General features: G+C 33.4%; 2 protein-coding genes across 2 annotated transcripts; one reads left to right on the forward strand and one right to left on the reverse strand.

Annotated features, from left to right (window-relative positions):
* Positions 1–197: 197 nt before the first annotated feature.
* Positions 198–7,602, reverse strand: LOC110783892 (potassium transporter 5). Its single transcript, XM_021988276.2, has 8 exons — positions 7,343–7,602; positions 4,693–4,918; positions 4,045–4,299; positions 3,057–3,107; positions 2,678–2,938; positions 2,427–2,594; positions 1,809–2,063; positions 198–1,718 (listed from the first exon to the last, which is right to left on the reverse strand). Exons 1-8 carry the CDS (start codon positions 7,481–7,483, stop codon positions 760–762), a joined length of 2,316 nt encoding a protein of 771 aa, XP_021843968.1. The 5' UTR covers positions 7,484–7,602; the 3' UTR covers positions 198–759.
* Positions 7,603–9,316: 1,714 nt separating this feature from the next.
* LOC130471401 (uncharacterized) lies at positions 9,317–12,918 on the forward strand. The gene has a single exon (XM_056841486.1). The coding sequence runs from the start codon at positions 10,217–10,219 to the stop codon at positions 12,845–12,847; it is 2,631 nt and encodes an 876-aa protein (XP_056697464.1). The 5' UTR covers positions 9,317–10,216; the 3' UTR covers positions 12,848–12,918.
* Positions 12,919–14,883: the final 1,965 nt, after the last annotated feature.

Consider the following 14,883-nt stretch of genomic DNA (forward strand, 5'->3'; position numbering starts at 1 on the left):
TTCTCAAGCTTATGTTCGTTGCAACACCAAAAAGAGGTTATGGCTATCATTTCCGATGTTTCAGTATGTGATACACGAATGAAATTACAGTTATGACCATCATTTCCTTTTATATTAGCGTGTACAACATATACACGAACTATATGTTGTATTGTATATCCGGTTCCACTCTTTTTCAAAGATGTTTAGAAAGAAAATTGAAAATGTAATAATATGATTTATTACATTAGTATATATGGATGTACTTTAGACAGATTTCACACAATGACATAAGTATAATGTAGATATAATACATAATGTATAATATATAATTTAAATGAAAAAGTATTTAGTGCTTTCGCGATTACTTTTCCAAATTGAAATCAAAACAAATATGCTCACAAATGATAAATACACGAAGTTAAGTGTTATTAACCCAAATACCATCAATTTGATTAGAAGAACTTGTTGCTTGAAATAAAAGTACACCTCCGACTCTAATGTTGGTTACAAATACGGTAGATATGAACACCATGGGAATATGGGAGAGAGTATAAAAAGTGGAGTATATATGGCTAAGAAATAGGTAGGCGAGAGTGTAGTTAGAGTGAGGTTTCGTAAGAAATGAAAGAAAAATTGAGAATGTTGTACGGGGAATAAGTGACTTTTGTATGATAAAAATTAAAAAGGTTATCGAAATAGGAATAAAGTAGAAGTGTAACCAGAAGAATTAAAAAACGGAGATAGTAGTTAAGTGAAAGTTTTAAGTTTTCACCATGATTAGAGCTCATAGGTCATCCCAACCTTAAGCAAACGCTTACGAGGAATGTCGAACATCTTATCACTTTGTCTTAAGTTCTTCTTCATAAAATTGAATGCAAAATCAATAACAATCTTCTTCCCAATACTAGCTCCTTTGTTCGCCACCACTTGACTTTCACCCATCATGTGTACAACCCCTGAATTCCATGCCTTATCGACCACCTCGATTTCCTTTTCTAATGCTTCCTCGTTAGCCCTAGTCAACGTATTTTCAATATTATGATCACCTTCATGAATATGATCACTACTTTCGTGCTCTTGAACATGTTGTAGGCTCAGAGGATGATCTTTCTGAGTATAAACCCAGAACTCATCCTTAATAAACTCCTTCAATCTATCAATTAACAACCTCTCAAAGGGTTCTTCCTCGTTACGAGCATCGGTATATCCGTACCTTACCACACAACGGAACACATAGAGCTCCCTAGGGTGGACTCTACGGAATAGAAACCGCTCTTCTGCTGGGACTGTACTAATAGGCAACGATTTAACAGATGCGAAGACAAGTACCGAGTGTAACACAGATATGTTCTCCACGTAATGGCCGAAGATAGGAGGGATTCCATCAACAAGCTCCGAGTAGAAGATTGCTAACCCGGGAATACGACTCATATTGGTTTGATTCGCGATATCTCTTAGAGTATTGGGTGATATTTTGTTGTCCATTTCGTAGTAGTACTTCTTCCGGTATACATAGTTCCATATCACCATTAGAGCAAGGAAGACACTAGCTAATGCTATTGGAAAATATCCACCATGCGGGAACTTGTAGAGTACTGAACTCAAGTAAATTAACTCCACCGACCAAATGCAGCACACGTATAGGATAACTAGTGCTATGTGCTTCTTCCATATTACAAGCATAACAAGCACCATGAAAGCTGATGTGATCGTCTCTGCAAATGCCACCGCAATGCCTAGCATATACAAAGGCATCATGCATATATTATTAAGGTCGAATCTTGGAAATTAATTAAGATCGATAGATTTATGGGTTAATTACTTACCATAAGCATGACCTATGTTTTCGGTAGTTCTAAAGCCAAGAGTGACGCCAACACAAGCCAACATTAGGAAGTAATTAATTTCAGGGATATAAACTTGGCCTTCGTATTTGGCTGATGTATGAACAACTTTAACACGAGGGAAGCATCCTAGAGCAAGAGATTGTTGGATGATGGAGAATGTTCCGGATATCATAGCTTGACTTGCTACTATTGTTGCTAGAACTGCTACAACAAACATTGGCCAGTACAATGGACCTGATAAAACATAACCAAATTAACGTAAGAAGAACACAAAGACTATAATTTATTACTTCCTTCCTGGAAGTTGGAAGTTTTTACGCTTTGGAATATATGTCAAAAGTATGAAAACTTTGACCGTAAATTCTCACTGTTATATACCATCATATCAAAACGTTATCATGTAAAATCTTGCTAGATTGGTCTCGGTATGTATTTTTAGAATATCATTTTTTAATAACTTTTTCACGTATAAAATGGATATGTTAGTGGTTAAATATATATTGCATTGGAGTCCGTGTAAATGGTAAATGTAAAGAACTTTTAGGGAACGGAGGTAGTAAGAACACAAGATGAAAGGAAATAACATTGCATATTCACCTGGTATGCAGTCATAGAAGGTATCTTTAACTTGATTTTGGTGCAAGCGAAGGAAAGAGGCTTGGCCCGAGTATGTTAACATGAGCGCAGGATATGTAACAAAAGACATACTTAGTTGGATTGATTTAACAGAGAAATGTCCAACATCAGCAAATAATGCTTCAGTTCCTGCAAATACCGTATACATATACATGTAAATTATGAGTAACAGACTCGTAAACGAAGAGTCAGAGTAACATAATATGACAAACCTGTTATACAAAGGAAAACACCACCAAGGGAGATCCAAGCATCTTTTCCATGCCTTCTAAAATACTGAACAATGTACCATGGATTTACTGCCTTGATAACTGTAGGATCGTATTTTGCGAAATTGTAGACACCAATTCCGGCATTGAATAGAAACCAAACTGTGACTATTGGTGCAAAACTATATCCTACTTTGTCTGTCCCAAATCTTTGAGCTGAAAATAGTAGAATCAATATCCCAATTGATATCCAAACAACCCTTCCTGTATTTCAAAATACATCGTTTACTATAATTAATCGTGTAATTTGAACTAGTAACTTCACAACTAAAATTTAGTAATGTGACAATTAAATTTGGGTCGAGGGGAGTAGAGACTATACCTTCGGTGAAAACAGGCGACGCTCCTTTCAGTCCTCCAATGGCAGACAAAACTGCACATCAAAATATAAAATTATATTAAACCCAAGTTTTTTTTTTTCTTTTTTCATATAGGTATTATACATTATAAATGGGGAAGTGGAATTTGAACTACTCCGTATGACCTAACGTATATTCCGAGTACTCCCTCCGTATTTATTTAAGAGATTCACTTGGCCGGTCACGGTTATTAAGAAAAAGAATTGAATGAAATAAAGTAATAAAACAAGTGGGGTTGATGAGATATTTTAATAAAAAAACAAGTGGGGACCATATCATTTTAGAGAGTGGGGGGTGGGGGTGGGGTGTAGATATATTATTTAATTAGATGACGGGGTTGATAAGTTACTAAAAATGGCAAGTGTATCTCTTAAATAAATACGGCCGGAAAAGACAAGTGTATTCCTTAAATAAATACAGAGAAAGTACCATATAGGCAGTCATTCTTTACCTATAGCCTCTAGGTCAAACCTCATTACCTCACTGGTAAGTTCAACTGATGAAATGTGTTTGTATATATATTTGATTTGTTTAACTCTCTCTTTTAGGGGGTGTAGGAAAAATGCTTTTCAAATTTGTCTTTTATGAAGGTTAAATCTTCTAACTACCTTTGACATAAAATGTATGATGATTGACAATTATAAATTCATATTTTTCATAGATGATTGCAAAAATATAATATTGGACAATGTCATATACATATTGGAGTTTTCTACATAGCATATGCTCACCTACTCACAATATGCAAGTTACCTAGAGTTATCTCTAAAAGGTAAATTAATTGTTCTTTAATTTAAAAGTCAAACAATATTGATAAATGATATCAAATTGAATCAAATAAAAGTCCCTTCGACAAGCTACACGCTAAGTTAAGTTTGAATCGTTAAAATATCATATGATAACGTGAATAATTACAATTTATTATTGAGAGGATGATGATATAAAATTAACCTGAGATAGATGGAGTGAGGACACCATCTCCAATGACCAAAGAAGTAGAAAGCATAGTGACAATCAAAAGAATGTACTTGGAAATTTTGCTGTTTTCTAAGAAGGTTTTGAGCTTCAATGAAACGCCTAATTGGTTGCACTTGGTTGGCAAGTCAAGTTGGTAGTTCGACACTTCTTGATCTTCAACTTGTTGACTTGGTAATAAACCTACCTTTGCATTTCGACATAGTAGAGAATACAACGCAAATGTTCCACCTATACACAAATTAAATATAGAAAAGATTTTAGGATACTAAGAAATAAGACAAAAATAAAGAAATGAAAAAGAAAAGATTAAGTTATAATTAATGTCAGATTGTCAATAATTAGAATAATCTTTGACGAATTCAAGTACAACGTTGTATAACAAAAAGATACCGTTGCTTACGCATTTCTCCAAAGTCCTAATACCAATAACTGATCTAATAAAATAACCATTTTTATATTATTATTACAAAATTGGTTTTGGAATATTCTTCCGTGAAGCTAGTCTTGACGTGAAATCGTAAATGTTAGTTAGCTTAGTTTGTAACGATAAATTCTTGAAAACAATACTGAAAATTTGAGATTAAATTCGTTAATCTTTTGAAAGAACAGAGAAAGTATTACCTTTTCCATTGTCGTTAGCCCTCAAGACGATGAAGACGTACTTGATAACGGGAATCAAAGTAATGGTGTAGTAAATGAGAGAAAGAACACCCAAAATATCATCTGTATGTTTAATTCCGTCGGTGAAGGTGCTTGCAAACACATAAAGTGGCGACGTACCAATATCTCCATATATCACTCCAAGACTTTGAAATGCCAAACTTAATACCACTGCCCAACTTGCATTCTATATTATCATAATTCACAACCCATTAAATTAAATCGACCAATTACTTGTATTAAGAAAAAAAAATATTAAACCAATATATAAGAGTCGGGAAGAAAAAGTAATTGTTATTACTAACCCAAAAAGATAAAAATGAGAGATCTAACGGAGAGTTAACGGTAGGATCACAATATCACATACGTCATGTTAATTTTACACGCAAATTCCGGGGCATTTAGGATTGAAATTAATTTAGGAATGTATATATTCTGCCAAAGTCATGAATGGTTCGGTGTCCGTATTATTATTTTAATAATATTACTGTTAGCTACATACTCCAATGAATTTTATGAAATTTTATGTAAATTTTGTGAAATACGTAGTACTACCTTAAAGTTTTGACGTTTTGTGAATACCTTATAATTTTTTTTTTTTTATTTTTCTACTTTATAAGTTTGATACTTCTATGTTTTAGTAACACTACCTTGTAACAGAAAACGTTAAATCTCTCTATTTGTAGGTTCCATCCCAACGACTTTATTCCATTCCTCTGTCCTCTTCCTCAATCTCTGTTCTTTACTTCTCTTTCTCCATCTTTGTCCTCTCATTTCTCAAAATGCAGACGACCATTGTATCATCTTCCTCCTCCTCATCATCATCTTTATGATCACCATCCGATTTTTCAGGTATCGAAAAAGTTCCAACTTTTTTTTAACTTTAACATGAATGGTAAATGGATAGAACTTTATAGAATAATAGAGATAGTACGGAGTAATAATTAATAGTGTAATTATGTTACTTAAGATATATTATATGGATTATGAAAATATATAAGTAAAATATTAAAATAAACAAATACTCTCCGTACTACATAGTACTCCGTATATACGAAGTATTAAATTGAATGGAATAGTTTTTAATTTAGAAGCATAGATGACGGACGAAATAAAAAGAATATAGGGGAATCATGTGATGTACTTCGTAGCTAGTTTCTCCGATTCATGAATCAACTAATCAAGGTACACCTTGAAGAGTAAATTACAATAACACTGACTTATAATTATTGTATATTGTTCTAGTTGAATTTTTTTAAGACAATTTAGTAAAAAATTTCGTACTCATATTATGTACTACGTATGTAGTACTTCCTCCGTTATTTTTTTATGGTTACAATTTCTTTTTTTCGGTCTTTAATGTACTACCTCCGTTTCACTAAGTTCTTTACGCTTTAAAAAATGTGTCCAATAATCTAAACTTTACCCATAAATTTCCACTATTATCTATCAAAAATTTTATGAGATATCTTGTTAGATTCGTCTCAAATTGTATTTTATAAATATCAAATTATCGTACAAAATTGAATATATTAACAGTCAAATATTGTACATGAGTCCGTGCAAATAGTAAGTGTAAAGATCTTTTTGAAACAGATGTAGTACATGTTTGACCATTAATAATCTAATTAACATGATTTTTTTTTTATAAACAATTGATATTTTGAAAATACATATTGATAGAAAACATATCTCAAACATGTTATTTAATATTTGTAATAGCTAGTACTTGCAGTCAAAGTTTATAACGTTTGACCATAAAATTTAAGCGTAACCATAAAAAAGACGAAGGAAGTATGTTCAAAATTGATTTTAAACCACCTATAGTGTATAGAGAAAGCTCCACAAACGAAATTATATTGTTGCAATTCATGTTATTGTTAAGTTAAAATTTAAATTTAAATTTAAATGATTAAGACGGTTTGGCTAATTTTACACTAAAAGACGTGTCATTTTCAATGTTTGTTTTAATGTAATGTAATATAGGCCACCTAGAGTAGAGCTGGCAAAAATTGACCCAACCCACCAACCCAACCCGAACCCAACCCAATAATAAAGGGTTGGGTCAAGATTTTCAACCCGTTTAATTAAATGGGTCAACCCAACCCAACCCGTTTAATTAAATGGGTTGGGTTAGGTTGAAATGTTCAACCCGAAAACAACCCGCCTAACCCGTTTAAGTTCAAGCAAGTATGTAATATAAATCTGTAGAATTTTATTTAAAATATTTTATTTCTCATTTTTCCTTCAAAAATGAATAATTATTTGACATTTTGATACACGTCAAATACATATTTAAGTATTACTTTTTTCTATGAGATATGCCACAAAAATATCACCTCGCGACTCTATAGTTAAGTCAATTTACACTTAAAAGTGAAAAAAAAAAAATTAAACGGGTCAACTTCAGGTCAACCCGTTTATAATTGGGTTGGGTTGGGTTGAAAATTTCAACCCGTTTAATTAAACAGGTCGGGTTGGGTTGGAAAAATCTCAACCCGTTTATAAATGGGTCGACCTGATTTCGACCCAACCCAACCCATTGCCAGCTCTAACCTAGAGTACAATCTATATATATCGACAAGAAAGAAAGAGATAAATGAATGAATACCTTGGCGAAATGTCCAGCACCGGCATAGTGGCCTTTGACATTAGAGGATTCAAGGTCAAGAGAATCATGACGACGCAATCTCGTCGTCTTCCCATGAAGCTCATCGGAATCGGGATTGCTGCTTATGTTACTCTTTGGCATTTACAATATTTTTTTACCTTTTGTGTTTTGATTTTTTACCTTAGGAAATGGGAAGCAAGAGATATAACTTATAAGAGATAGAGGTACATAGAAGATTAGAAGCTTGGTCGAACAAAATGGAATAACATGATGAGGGCTTTTAAAGAGTGCAAAAACCGTGAAAAGGTGGGGCCAATATTTGAATTTTTTATTTATTTTGATGTCGTAAGGGTTTTTGGCCTTTTGGCACTTTTCAGGAGGCATGGATTTTTAATTTGTTTTTTTTGTTTTTTTTTTCAAATTATTGTGTATTAAAACCCTTTTTTTTATTTGTTAAATATTAGTAAGAGTTGCAAATAATGGTGATATAGACACACTTCAATCTATTTTTGCTCAGTAGGGGGGCATGTTTGGGTGGACAAATTAGAATGGATTGTAATTGATGAGTTTATTCAATTCTAATGTTTGGTTGGGTAAGTGGAAATGAATTGTAATTGATGAGTTTATCCAATTAAATTGATACCAAATGATTTCTAATTAACTCTATTGTGATTTGTGACCCCTTGAAATTTCTACTCACCTCTACTGCCCCTAAAAATTATAACTCCAATCCTTCTACGTTCAAATATAGGCTATGTAGACATGGTCATGGGCCAGGTAGGGCTTTAGCAGAAAAAAATTGATGGTCTGTTTCAACCTAACGTTTCGGGTCAAGCAGAAAATTTGTGCCAAAATTGATTTTGAACATTTTCAATCAGGCTGAAATTCAAACCTCGTATTTGAGTAGTTAGGACCAAAAAAATCCAGATAGAAATGAAGGACAAAATTACTACCCAAACCCGAGTATTTTTGGGCAGGCCAGGTCGAGCCACATTTGATTAATGCTAGGGGGCCTAGAATTCATTCCATAATTAAATCAAACATATGTGCATGTATAATTGTTGGCATGGGATTTTGAATCCATACGTCACTAACATGAAACTTCATAAAACTCGTTCTATCAAACTCGTCCTAAAACTTCAATCAACTAAGAAATTGACATTCATAAATTACGATACAACTACATCATAGTGACATTGAATTTATCGGCAAATTAAATGGAGAAATATAAAAGTATATTAATGTTTAAGAAAGAATTTACTCCAATATTTTCAATAAAAGTATATTAATGCGCAACTGATATGTAATTTCAATAAAAGAAAAGTTAGTTTTCAATGTAGAATTTGTGTAACTAAGAGTATTTATGATAAATTCTGGTTTTCATTAAAAGGTTAAAAAAAAAGTCTAACCTGATATTTGTAAATTTCTGAACTAGAAAACCAGAAGTACAAATCGTAGGCCCACTTGGGCACCCGATTTTCATTGCACTCGGGTTCTTCTCTCTTTCAAAAAAAAAAGAAGTACAAATCGTACTAAGAGTCTACTACTATAGCCATAGCATAGGTAGCAACAAGTCAACAACACGTGGGAATTTAATCATAGGTTGTTAGATATGGCATACAAAGACAAATTTAACCTTTGGTTTTGTTGCTATTATGTGGTGGGTCCACAAAGTAATTGGAAAACGAAATGGAGGGGTATTTTAGGGTTAACGTATGTGATTAGCAACTAAACAGAATGAATTGGAGGTTAGTCCGTTAGTGAGAAGGGTATATTCGATTTCGTACAACGTTGTATCGGCCAACTTGGTTTAATAATTTAGGTTTTACAAGCACTAATGACTTAGGCAGCTAGCCTCTCTTCCTTTCTCTTTTTTATTTCCTCCTCGAAACCCTAGACTCCATTATTGATTATTTTACTATTTTTTATTGTTTTTACCATTCTCTTTAGCTTTCTATTGGTCCGTTGATCAGGCCCGGCCATAAGGAGGTCTGGTCGGACCTACAGCACCGGGCCCAAAATTTTGGGGGCCCATTTTTTTTTTTTAAAACCGGTTTTAAAGTTAAAAAAAAAAAAGAAAAATTAGCATCTTCCTTCTAACTTCCCTCCCGCAGTCCCGTGATTCCAGTGAAGTTCTTCCTCAAAATCTCAAAACTCAATAACTCTTCAAATTCTCTCTCCTTCCCATTCTTTGATTTCCCAAAAATCAGTCAATTAGATAATTAATTTCCTTAATTATCTCTCCTAAAAACCGAATTCTTCTCCTACAATTATGAAAAAATTACCGTTCATCTTCGTTTTCAGATCTATCAATCAATTCAATTCATTTTCTGAGAATACCCACCCAAATTCGTGGTGTTCAACGGACAAATTTCATATATTTATATATGAATCAAGATTCAAGATCTATTCATCTACAATTTCGAATTCTTTTCAATTCAAAGTTTCGAATTCTTTTCAATTCAAAATTTCGAATTCTTTTCAATTCAAAAGAGGGGAATTGACGAATTGGGGAAATTCGGATGAGCTTTGTGAATTTGGAAGCCGGGCCCGAAGGCTGAAGCATCTGCAGGAACTCAGGAAGGCAATTTCGGATTTCTTCTTTTAATCTTTTTCTTCCGTTAATTCGTTCTTCGTTTGGCAAGGAATCCAGGTTATATCTTTCTGACTTTCTTTAATTCTTTCGTTCTTCGTTCTTGGGTTCTTAATGATTTTAATCTTTTATATTTTTATAATTTTATTGCTATAATTTTATGTATTTTTGAATTGTTGTTTGATTTTTCAATGCTGAAATATTTAATATTGTATTTGTAATTGTTAAATTGTAGTTATTCACTTATTTTATTTAAGTTTTCAATTATTGAATTATCAATTATGCCTCCTAAAATCAGGAAACATAAATCTGGTTCTGAAAAACGTAAATGGAAAAAAAGAATGGAAGAGTTAGATTTGTCTCTAAGAGGATCTCTGGATAAGTTTGTTGTAAGGGAACCACCTGTAGAGAATGAAAATAATATTGGTGGACCTAGTGGTATAGAGCAGCAGAATGTAGAAACTTTAAATGAAAATGATAATTGTGCTAATGGAAATGATGGTGATGATGTGCTTTTAAACGAAAACCATAGTGTTGGTGGAGATGAAAATAATGAATCTGATCATAATCATCCTATCGACAATGAAATGGACCTTGAAAATGAAAATAATGATGGTGGGAATAATGTGGATGATAATGTGAGGCAAGAAAACAATGCAAACCAATCTGAATTTTTTTACACAGTAGATATATTTGATCCGAGAAATTGGGATGGCCTTGATTCTAAAATGATTGATATTTTGGCAGTCAAAGGTCCTAAAAGAGATTTGTCCTTTGATAAAGGTCCCAAAGATAGATTATCTAAGCGATTTTCTGCAACTTTATACTATAGAGTCTTATCTAATGGAGAGAAATGCGATAGAGAGTGGCTTGTTTATTCGAAAGAGCTTGATAAATGTTTTTGTTTTTGTTGCAAATTGTTTAAAAAAGGTTATGGAAGAAGTCAATTAACTAATGAAGGTTTTGGGGATTGGACACATGTTAGTATAAGACTAAAAGAGCATGAAACAAGTCCTGAGCATTTTAAGAACATGGGAATTTGGTATGATTTGCGTCTGAGGTTGCAAAAGAATGAGACTATTGATAAAGTCGCTCAAAAACAACTTAATAAAGAAAAAGAACATTGGAAAAAAGTTATACAAAGAATCATTGCAATTACAAAATTTCTGGCAAAATATAATTTAGCATTTCGTGGTACAAATGAGCGACTATATCAAAGTAATAATGGAATTTTCTTGGGATTTGTTGAAACGTTGGCAGAATTTGATCCTGTTATCCAAGAGCATGTTCGGCGTATTACTAACGATGAAATCCATGTTCATTATCTTGGCCATAACATCCAAAATGAGTTAATACGTTTGCTTGGTTCTGCAATCAAATCTGAAATTATCAAGAAAGTTAAACAAGCAAAGTATTTCTCTGTTATTCTTGATTGTACTCCTGATATTAGCCACCAAGAGCAAATGTCTTTAATAATAAGATATGTTGATGTTTTTTCAAAACCCATGATTATTGAAGAGTCTTTTTTAGGATTCCTAATTGTGAATGACACAAGTGGTCAAGGGCTTTTTGATGTTTTACAAAAAGAGTTGAAAGATCTTGGTCTTGACATAGATAATGTGCGTGGACAAGGTTATGATAATGGAGCTAATATGAAAGGAAAACATCAAGGAGTACAAAAGAGACTTTTAGATATAAATCCTAGAGCTTTTTATACTCCTTGCGGTTGCCATAGTCTAAACTTGTTGCTATGTGATATGGCTAATACTTGTGGTAAAGCTAGGGATTTTTTTGGGATCATTCAACGAATTTATACGATATTTGCAAATTCCACAAAAAGGTGGAAAATTTTGAAAGATAATGTTAAAGGATTGACTCCTAAGTCTTTATCATCCACTCGTTGGGAAAGTCGTGTTGATAGTGTTAAAGCCATTAGATTTCAAATGATTGATATACGTGAAGCTTTACTCCAAGTAGCAGAAGAAACCACTGATTATGATAACAAAGGATTGAGTGAAGCTAAATCTTTAGCAGAAAATGAGCTTTGTGATTTTGAGTTTTTGGTAGCAATAGTTATTTGGTATGAAATACTATATGCTGTTAACTTGGTTAGTAAAAATTTACAATCGGATGATATGCTACTTGATGTTGCTATTGAAAAAATAAAGGGCTTGGCTTCTTTTTTTGAGAAATATAGAGAAACGGGTTTTAATGATGCCCTTAACACTGCCAAGGAGATTGCTCTTGAGATGAATGTTGATCCTGTTTTTCCTCAAAAACGTGAAATTCGTAGAAAACGTTTTTTTGATGAGAATCCAGATGATGCACCATCTGTTTCACAATCTGCAGAGGAGTCATTTAGAGTAAATTATTTCTTATTCATTATTGATCAAGCCATTGTTTCTCTTAAGAGGAGATTTGAGCAATTTCAAGAATATGAAAATCTATTTGGCTTTCTATTTACTTCTTATAAGTTGCAGTCACTTGATGATGAAAGTTTGAAGTCATGTTGTGCTAACTTTGTAATTGCACTTGAGGATAATAGTGGGCAATCTGATATTAATGGGGACGAACTGTATGTCGAGTTAAGGTTACTTAGAGAATTTTTGCCTCGACAAAACATGGGACCATTAGATATCTTAATGTTCTTGAAAGGTCATGATTTTTTTCCTAACACATTTGTTGCATACAGAATTTTGTTGACTGTACCTGTCACCGTTGCATCGGCCGAGAGAAGTTTTTCCAAATTGAAGTTGTTGAAGTCATATATGCGATCTACGATGACACAAGAAAGACTCAATGGATTGGCGATGATGGCAATTGAGAACGATATTTTGGAAACAATTGATTATGAAGATATAATTGATGATTTTGCTTCAAAGAATGTTAGGCGAATGTGTCTTTTTAAGTAATAAAAGATCAATGTCTTTGGTTTAATGGTTTTGTTGAGATGTTATCATTAATAATAACTTAGTTTTAATTAGCTTTGTCTTTGGTTTTGTTGCTTTAGATTCTGGTTTAGTTTTTGGTCTTGGTCTCTGGTTTGCTCAGGCCAATCTGTTGTTGTTGTGTAGGCCAGTTGTGTTGGATAGTTCTGTTGGATAGTTGTGTTGGATGGTTCTGTGTAGGAAATTTGCATTTGTGTTGTTGTGCAGGCCTCTTGTTCAGTGTTCCTGTTGTGCAGGCTGCCACTCTGCCAGGCTTACTGCAGACCAGTGTCTGCTCATCTGCTGCTTGCACTGCTCATCTGCTGCCTGACTGGTGCACAGGCTGCCTGATTGGTCTTTGTTGTTGCTGTGCTCTACTGCCGCAGTGCTGACTGCCTGCTCTTTGCTCTGCTGATTGCTTGGTCTGCAATGCTGCTTGCTCGGCTAACTGTTGAGTGTTTGCTTTGTTTGTGCTGCTGCGGGCTCTACAACTCAACTGCTGTGATGCGTGCTCTACTGCAGTACTGTTGTGCTGCGTGTGCTGCGTGTGCTGTTGGCTACTGCCTACTGCAGTGCTGCTTCCTCTATTGGCTACTGCTGGGTGTTCTGTTGCATGCTTTTTTTTTTTTTTGAGACTGCAATTCCATGTTTTGCATTAATTGGATAGTTTAGTGTTTTGCAGAATGTAGTAAACTGTACAATGAAGACTACAGTTTAGTGTCTTGCATTGATTGGATATTGTTTTGCATTTTCTTGTGTAATAAAAACACGGAGTACGTCTTATTTACAAAATAAATAAATAAATAATGCTTATAGTTAATAATTGCGCTAAAAAATTTTTTTTTAGGGGCCTCATATGAGCTTCGTTGATAAGCTTAGCACCGGGCCACCAAATTGCCGGAGCCGGCCCTGCCGTTGATGCTCAAATGATTCATTTGTCTTCACATGTTTAGATTTTTTTTTGTAAGAAAAACGTTTTTTTTTCTTTTCAAAATGAGTTACTACATTAATCAATTAGCGTCAAATACACAACAATTATTGAACTAAATTTTTGAGTAATTCAATTTGTATAATTTATTTTTTTATAATACTTTACTTACAACTTAAAAAAGAAATACAATTGTATATTGAGTTACAAAGTCGAAATACATTTAGAGGAAAAAAACACATTTGGGCATTAAATTTTTATACGACTTTTCTCCTTTTTAGTTGTTTTAGAGTCACAAGTTGTATTGTTGGAGTGATGGTAAAACTTAGCATTAACAAATAAGAGGTCATGGGTTCAAAGATTGAGTAGCAACATTTTTTTGTGAGGACATAATAAACAATCATGTGTGTGTGACGTGGCGCCACGATGTCATGTAACTTGCCAAATCATCGTGATACGTGGAGAGATGTCATGGATTGTCTTGGAGATTTGATAATATACTACCTCCGTTCCTTAATGTTCTTTACGGTTACTATTTGCACGAAATCCAATGCAATATTTAACGACTTATATATCCATTTCCGTATGTGAAAAAATTATAAAAATTTGATATTTTGAAAATAGACAACGAGACCAATCTAACAAGATCTTACATGATAACATTTTGATGTATATAACAGTGAGAATCCACGGTCAAAGCTTTCATACTTTGGACACATATTCCAAAGCGTAAAGAACATTAAGGAACGGAGATAGTATATAGATTGCTACATAATACATTGAGATGTATTGTACATTTGTATTATTTTGGATAAGCAACTTGTGAGTTGTTTGAAGTTGTGTATTGTATCGAAATCAAGAAGAAAGAAGAGAAAAAGAGTCATGTATGTTTCCTGAGGGAGGCCGCCTTCTAACAATTAACACAGAATACACATTTCAACTTGATCAATTCCTAACGATTTGGCATCAATTTAAATAGGTTTATGCACCCATCTATAGCATTGATATTCATAGTTTTTTTTTTTTTTTTGTAGAAAGAGACATATGGTCCATATAAGGAAAATAGAGTAGACGTGATTCGATCAAACGTCTT

This window comes from Spinacia oleracea, chromosome 1, assembly GCF_020520425.1.
Source record: "Spinacia oleracea cultivar Varoflay chromosome 1, BTI_SOV_V1, whole genome shotgun sequence".
Taxonomy (NCBI): Eukaryota; Viridiplantae; Streptophyta; class Magnoliopsida; order Caryophyllales; family Amaranthaceae; genus Spinacia; species Spinacia oleracea.

Bases quoted from the DNA above. Each gene is read 5' to 3' on its own strand.
- LOC110783892 (XM_021988276.2), bottom strand. From the start codon at position 7,483: ATGCCAAAGAGTAACATAAGCAGCAATCCCGATTCCGATGAGCTTCAT. The intron at 4,919-7,342 runs GTATTCATTCAT...ATGATAATATAG, and splicing joins GTGCTGGACATTTCGCCAAG to AATGCAAGTTGGGCAGTGGT. The intron at 4,300-4,692 runs GTAATACTTTCT...ATTTGTGTATAG, and splicing joins GGCTAACGACAATGGAAAAG to GTGGAACATTTGCGTTGTAT.
- LOC130471401 (XM_056841486.1), top strand. From the start codon at position 10,217: ATGCCTCCTAAAATCAGGAAACATAAATCTGGTTCTGAAAAACGTAAA.